Source organism: Chionomys nivalis, chromosome 17 (genome assembly GCF_950005125.1).
Source record: "Chionomys nivalis chromosome 17, mChiNiv1.1, whole genome shotgun sequence".
NCBI classification, from domain to species: domain Eukaryota; kingdom Metazoa; phylum Chordata; class Mammalia; order Rodentia; family Cricetidae; genus Chionomys; species Chionomys nivalis.
In genome coordinates this window covers 61,008,606-61,016,210 of record NC_080102.1, presented here as the reverse complement: position 1 = coordinate 61,016,210, position 7,605 = coordinate 61,008,606, and the positions used below count along the sequence as shown (strand labels likewise).

At 46.9% G+C, this 7,605-nt stretch overlaps 1 protein-coding gene across 1 annotated transcript in view; it reads right to left on the bottom strand.

Annotated features, from left to right (window-relative positions):
• Positions 1 to 1,409: 1,409 nt before the first annotated feature.
• The window catches only part of Nckap1l (NCK associated protein 1 like), a 44,417-nt gene continuing 38,221 nt past the window's right edge, over positions 1,410 to 7,605 (bottom strand). Inside the window, exons 29-31 of the mRNA XM_057791627.1 lie at positions 7,300 to 7,409; positions 5,633 to 5,722; positions 1,410 to 1,844 (exon numbers count right to left, since the gene is read on the bottom strand). Of these exons, the coding sequence (XP_057647610.1) occupies positions 1,713 to 1,844; positions 5,633 to 5,722; positions 7,300 to 7,409 (332 nt within the window). The 3' untranslated portion in view covers positions 1,410 to 1,712. The remainder of the gene's footprint in view (positions 1,845 to 5,632; positions 5,723 to 7,299; positions 7,410 to 7,605) is intronic.

Here is a 7,605-nt window from a genome sequence, read left to right as displayed (position 1 = left end):
GGACAGATAGGACCTGTGTAAGGACAGACAGACAGGACCTGTGTAAGGACAGACAGACAGGACCTGTGTAAGGACAGATCTGACCTGTGTAAGGACAGACAGGACCTGTGTAAGGACAGACAGATCGGACCTGTGTAAGGACAGACAGGACCTGTGTAAGGACAGACAGACAGGACCTGTGTAAGGACAGACAGACAGGACCTGTGTAAGGACAGACAGGATCTGTGTAAGGACAGACAGATCTGACCTGTGTAAGGACAGATAGGATCTGTGTAAGGATAGATAGACAGGACCTGTGTAAGGACAGACAGACAGGACCTGTGTAAGGACAGACAGGACCTGTGTAAGGACAGACAGGACCTTTTTCTGTATTATTGCTAACAAGTACATGTACATCAAGTATCTTGATTTGCTTTAATTAACAAAGGGACATTTTCTCTACCGCCATTGCTTACCTCTCTAGCCATCCTCTGGAGGTTCTGTGAACATAAGTCTCCATACAGATGGAGGAGGGGTCTTATACCCCCTCACGCAGAAGAACCAAGTGGAGATACAGGGGTGTAGGGTCAGCAGAGTATATGGTGTGTGCCTGGAATCCCAACATTTAGGTGGCTAATGCAGGAGGATCATGAATTGGAGGCTAGCCTGAACTACATAGCAAGATTCTGTTTCCAAAGAAAGGAGATGTCACTGATCAGATCCCCCTGAGCTTTTCTCCTCCTCAGTAGCTGTTCTTGCAGCTGGTCTGACACGGAATCTCTCCTTGCACATGTCTTTTTCATAACAAGGAAGGACCATTAGCTAAGGCCTGAATCAAGAGTCTCTGTAGCATCTATCCAAAAGAGCAAACAGTTGTTACTAACAAAAATGGTTTTGATTATGGGTGTCAAATGAAGGAGTATTGACTAACTCCAGGTCTGAAGAAATAAAAAATCAAACATTTATACACAATCCCAAAAAAGAAGCAGCAGCTCTATCCAGGCTGACAAGGGGATTTACAGTTAAGTTAGTCCCACCCATTGGGAGGTAGAGTAACCCCAAAAGGTTTAGGAGGGAAAACCCACAGGAGTCTGGTTCTCTTGGCTGTCAGGTGACCTAAGACTGGGTTGTGGAGACACACAGGGAAAAGCAGGTGAGGTGATAGTAGGTAGGAGAGTAAGCCGGGCCCTCAAACCTCGCCCCAGAGGGGAGCCAGTCAAGCAGGTCCCTGTGCTGCTCTGCGGCAGTAGGAGCAGGCTGGACACTTGCTGAACACATTTGGAAAAGGAAGAGAGGAGATAATCGTCCTAATGAATGTGCAGGAGACAAGCAGCTCCAGAGGGAGGATTATAAGCTCATTATGGTTTAATATGATGATTGATCATCTCTGCCCGCCAGCATTATCCAAGAATAGTGATGAAGGTGGGGAGAACCACGCCTGTCAGAGCTCAAGCTGGAGTCACCAGAACATAGACAACATGGTTTTAGGTCACTGGCTTTTTTCATTGTTAAAAATTCGTACATGGGGCTCCCCACCCCTTTGTCCATAAATTGTCCTTGATGGCCGCAGCCTGTCCCCCTTCTTGATGATCCCTCAGTCCTAGATACTCCTCCACATTCAGACACTAGCAGTAGGAGAGACCCTGTCTCTCCCTGGAACCCTCCCACCCTTCTCCCCTTTTGAAGCTGCAGCTTTCACTGTGGTGTGGCTCTTGGCACCTCCAAAAAGCCCTTCAGTGGGTACTGGCTGGTAGACGGTTCAGGTAGAAGGCCCGGGAAACCTCCCGATAGGCATTGCGTAGCAGGACATAAGGGAAACAGGACTCCAGCATGTCCAGAGTCAAGAAGGGTGACTCCTCCACGACCTGAAAGAGACGGTCAAGAGGTAAGAACTCCCAGAAGGCACCTGTGACCCTGTTTCTCGTCATACAGGTCCCAGGCCCTTTGCAGCTCCGAGAGTTCAAAGTGAGCAGGTTCTGACTCACTCTTTCCCTATCCTTCCCTTGATTTGGCTCCCAAAGGCAATGATGTGTCCTGAGCTCCATTTCAATGGTCCATCCCCTCCATCAGGGTTAATGTGAAGGGTACAGAAACAGAAAGCAAGGGGAAAGAGCAGCAAACAGACTGTCTTCTAAGAGTCTCTCCTCCTCTGGGGAACTAAACTGTGACAGCACAAGCAGAGCAAAGATGAGTGGCCGTGCTCATTTGCCCCGAAGCTTTACAGTCAGGAAAAGAATCGTCAAGAAGACCAAGGAAGGGGGTCCAAAAACCACACAGAACCTCTTCTCCTGGGTCTCAGGTTCCTCCCTCTCCCAGCACAGCACCTGGGAAGCAGTAAGGATGCCACATAAAGGACCAGGCATGAGTAATTAGTTTAATTAGAAGCTTCCATGCTGTGGCAATCCCAGCAGTCCTCGTAGCTAAATAGAAGACAGGACTGGAAGCCTGGATGGAACTAAAGGAGGAAAGAGGAACTGAAAATGGCAGAGGCCATCTGCTCACAACAGCAGCACAACCTAGGGGTGCGGGAGTTTGCTTCTGGGTGGGAGCCTAAACCCATGCTCCAGAGAGGATCCCCACATCCTCTGACAAGCCACACAGTGGGCCTACTGCAGTATGTTTGGTTATTTCAAGTTCTGCAAATCCATTAAGGAAAGAGAATCTACCATGTCTGTCCTCACATGTTTCTCTCTCTCTCTCCAAAGTCCCTTCAAAGTTTCACATTTGTAAGATTAGTCTATTCTCAAATGCATGCACACAGTACACACAACAGTCTCAAAAGAGCAGCAACACTGCCTGGAGAAAAGAAAATCTGCTGTCAAAACCACAGCCCCAGTCAGATGTGGTGACTCACAACTGCAGTCCCAACATTCAGGAGCACCATGAGATTGAGGCCATCCCGATACTGAGTATCAGGACAACCAGGGCTACATGGCAAAACCTTGTCTCAAAAACAGGAAGGAAGGAAGGAAGGAAGGAAGGAAGGAAGGAAGGAAGGAAGGAAGGAAGGAAGGAAGGAAGGAAGGAAGGAAGGAAGGAAACTAAAATAATGAATAAATAAATAAATAAATAAATAAATAAATAAATAAATAGCTCGTAAGTACCAAGAGTAACAGAGAGTTCTCTGCTTAGTGAGATTTCCAGCCCTCAACTAGCAGATGGGAGCACATGCAGAGAAATGGGTGATAGCTTCAAGAAGGAGCCGCTGGCCCACAACTTCCTATTCTCCACCAAGAGAATAACAGTGTCCGTGCCACTGGAAGCAGCCCTAAAATGAAGGCCCATAGACTTGAGCTGTAGTTCCAAATCAGGCCCATATAGCCTGAATTTCATTCTGCTCTTCCACAATTTCCCCACCATCAACTTTTAAGTCTCAGATAATGACCAGGATCCAACGGGACTGACATCAGTTCTTGATTCTGAGATGCCATCTCTTTGATGGATGGAAAGCCAGGTCAGGAACAGGCTGTCACCTCTGGGATGGACAGTGTTCAGGCTGAACAGTGGGAACAGGAAGACCCCAGGGAAAGAAGTGCTGACCAGATTGTGGGATTACACAGATAGCCTTTTAACTCAGAACACAACGCCTTCTCTCCAGTCATCTCCTATTTCTCTGTGGAAACATTTGCATTTAAATTGCTTTGCAGCAGCTAGTCCCTCCAATCTTCACCTCAGCAAAATGTGCCTGGTCCTGGCTCTGCTCCTGCCATTCTTCCTCAGAGGCTACCAGGGGCGAGAACCTCCCCATCTTTTGGGGCAGGCCTGGAGGTGGGGATCACAGCAGAGGAAGTGGGGCTAAAAGGCAATTCACAGCACAATCATCTCCCACCTCCCAAAAGAAACACACAATCACAACACAATTCACAACAAAATTCACAGCACAATCATCTCCCACCTCCCGAAAGAAACAGAGGTATGCTTCAGTCATGCAGAAACTAAAATTAGCAGCACAGGGAGCTCCATTTATTGAGCATTTAATGTCTACAATGCACTTGCTCAAATATCTCCTGACTCTAACCCACTGACCATTACCCACTGTTATAGATAAAGAATCGTGCTGTTGCTGGGCATTTGCAATCCTGGCACTCAGAGAGTGAGGCAGAGCCATTTTGATTTGGAAGATGGGTAGGCTTTTTCTAGCTGGAGAAACAGACACAGATACAATTCAGGGCCTACATCTTTAGAGAAAAGAGCCTGAAAAGTGGGTCTCTGAATTTCTAAGCCCACATACCACATAACTAAAAAATTAAGAAATAAATTGGGTATGGTAATATATGCCTGTAATAATAGCACTCCAGAGGTAGAGACAGAAAAACCAGAAGGTCAAGATCATCTTCAGTTAGGTATGGAGTTTGAGGCCAGACTGGGACACGAGAACCTCTCTCTAAATAAATAAATAAGCCTATTATGTCATACTTTCAAAATATACCTTTGTAGTTTCATTGAAGTCTAGGCTTCAATTAAGAATGCATAGACTTAGGTCAGACAACCATCTCAGCAGTAAAGGCACTTGTTGCAAAGCCTGGAGACCTGAGTTTGACCCCAGGACACATGGTAGGAGGAGAGAACCATCTCCTGCAAGTTGTCCTCTGGGCACACACGCACCATGGCATGTGTGTAACACAGGCACACACACATAAATAAATGTAAAAATAGTTTTTTAATTCTCAGACTCCTTACAGTCCTGTGTCTTAATAAAACGAAGGAGAAACTCAGTTTTTAGTTCAGTCCCCCCTTCCCTTCTTACCCCATTTGAGGAGTTCTGTGCACACGCACAGACTTCCCTACCTGCGCATCCTTGGGCAGCAGAGGTGCATTAACTGTCCAACCCAGATCTTGGGGAAGGAGTTCTGCAGGTGAGCGGGAGAGCTCTAAGCCATAGACACCTTGCGTGCATGCTATGAGTTGGGGTACATCCTCTCTGGCTAAGGCCAGAGGAGGGTAATTGGAAGGTTGGAGGTGGTAAGAAAGGGCTTAGGGGAAGGCCTCAGACAAACTCAGTAGCCCTACCTGTCGAACCTGGAGAAACAGAGCAGCCGGTGAGAAAGGAAGCAAACGTGCTGAGAGGGGAGCAAGGTCCTAAGGAAAGTACTTTAAAGAGTCAACTGAGTCAGAGGTCCTGGAACTTTCTGCCAGATTAGATGCAAGCACTGGGCTTGAGAAGCAGGGAGAAGAGATAGCACGAACCAAGCTCCTGCCTTATAACCAAAATGACTTCCTTCCTCGGAGCCCCATAACCAAAGCTCTTTAAGTCCCCTCTGTACTATCCAGTATTCTCTTCATAGCACCCTGAAGACAGGAAACTGATAGGAAGCTGTCACAGAAAACCAAAAGCATACTGAAGAGCCACCCAAAAAGGGATTGCTGCCCTTCGCCAGGTCAGACTCAGGAGCACTGCAAGACAAGGAACCTTCGAGCCAGGGGCCGGAGGTCCCATTCTGCCTAGAAGTCCTTGAATGTTTCGCTCTGAGATCACAAGACAAGCCTAGAACGTTCACCAAAATATGAGATCAAATCCAGAGGATCCGGGCAGACTCAAATTCTTAGTTGATATTTTTGGTTGATGACATGGCAGGGACCCAAAGACCCTAAAAAGGAGTCTCCTGCTGGCCCATCCTCTCCATTCCTAGACCAACTTACACAAGATACATACCAATCGCATGAGTAGAGAAATGGATTCACGGTTTCTGGTTTTGAGCTTGTCAGTCTCCTGGCCTAGCTGCAAGAGGCTGACAGAAGCCACCTGCAGAGGAAGCATTTGTAAAGAAACAGATTTTTATGGAGGTCAGAATAAAACAGCCTCAGGCTACAGGAACTTAAGAAAAGATCAAGGAGGAGCATTGAGAAGTGCTAGGCTGTTCCTGAAAGCTCATGGTGGGAAAGTGTCAGGTCCCTACGTTTGAGAAACACACACTGCCTGCAAACTAAATCCAGTGCAGACAGAAGCAGCCCTTCAAACGCCAGGAAAGAGGGCACAAGGTGCAGGGAGAACCCGGAACAAAGGCTGGTGATGCAGCGCACAAAGAGATTAATCTTTTCTTTGGCAGGCTCCAGGTCCTCCTTCATCAGCCTGTACCCCAGAGCCAGGACGGACCTCAAGCACTTAATATTCTTTGCTACCACCTCCCATCTGGCCTGGCCGGTCAAGGGGTTAGGCAGAAATATGAGTCACAGCCCAGGCCCAGGCTACGTCAACTTCCGAACAAATGGGGCAAGGGGGAAGAAAAAAAGTGGGGTTAGGGATCCCTTTTTCAGAGATCTACTAGGAACCCTCTTTATTTTTAAGGCTGTCAGAGCCCATTCTATCTAGTTGGTTGTCCCTGCTTAAACAAAGACCCTCCAACCAGCCTACTGTCCCTGCTGCATACTTTTCAGAATAAGGGTATAATTCCTAAAAATAATAATAATATGATCTGCTGTTTCCTTCTGGGAGGAGGAAACTCAGCACCATGCTTCAAAAAGGAAGGCGTTCCCCATCGCTGAGGAATGTTCAGGCAGGGTGAAGGCGATCGGCCATGAGTCAGAGCATATGAACAGGATCCATGGGGACCCAGAACAGAAAGCTCTAGGGCCTCTTTCAACTATGGAAGGAGATTATTTATTTACATTTCCCCAGAGGCAAAACTAAGATCAATGGTGATATTTACAGGGAGTCAAACTTTGGCTAAAAATATTTTCAAACAAAATGGACCTCACCTATACTGCCTGGTTATAAACTCCAGTCCATGGAAACCCAACCCAAAGTAAGATCCTGAGACCAAGCCCACTTGTTGGGAATACAACTGCTTCATGATTTCAAGCCAAGTTTGAGAACTGGTGAGTGACAATACAGAGTGGGAAAGGCCCTTGGAGAGCAGGAAACTCAGCATCGCTGTGACTTTAATGTATCTCCCATCTCCTGGAGACCAAATTAGAAACACAAGACTAGCCCTCACCCTGTATTCCAGTTCAGGAGGTCTGGGGTAGAGATCAGGAGTCTTATTTAACCAGCTCCTTAGGATATTCTGATGTGCATCAATGTGATGAATTTAATCTCTTTAGTTTATAAATAAGAAAACTGAAGCCTCAAAAGTTTGTCAGAGGTGACAGAACTTCACAGTGGCAGAACTCAGATTTTCTCATTGTCCAACAATCTCCCCAAGTACTGGACAGAAGCTGAAGTCCCGGCTGTCAGGAAAGCTAGAAGAGTTCCTGCCTTTCACAAAGTAGCCTCCACTCTTCCTGTATGGATGATGTGGGAGGTTAGACTCCAAAGACCTTCCAGTAGCAACTGTCTAGGGGCTAAAGTCAAACCACTCTTCAGGGCCTAGATCCACTCACCACCAGAAACTCCTTGAGGTGGGTTTCAATGTTCCTGTTGTGCAGAGTGAAGAGGGCAGCAGATACCTGTATGATGGCTTTGGTCAAACAGTGGATGTTGTTGTTGTAGCCTGGGTTAGCATGGGGGAGGGAACACAAAGAGAACAGCAAAGTGAGCAGCCCAGGCTGGCCCTAACTGAAAATAATCTCTTTGTCTCTGTCTCTGTCTCTCTCTCTTCAGATTGGACCAACCTAACTGACAGCACAATAACTAGATATTTGGGGACTAGAAGTATGTTCCTATGGTATTATATTAGGGTAGTATTT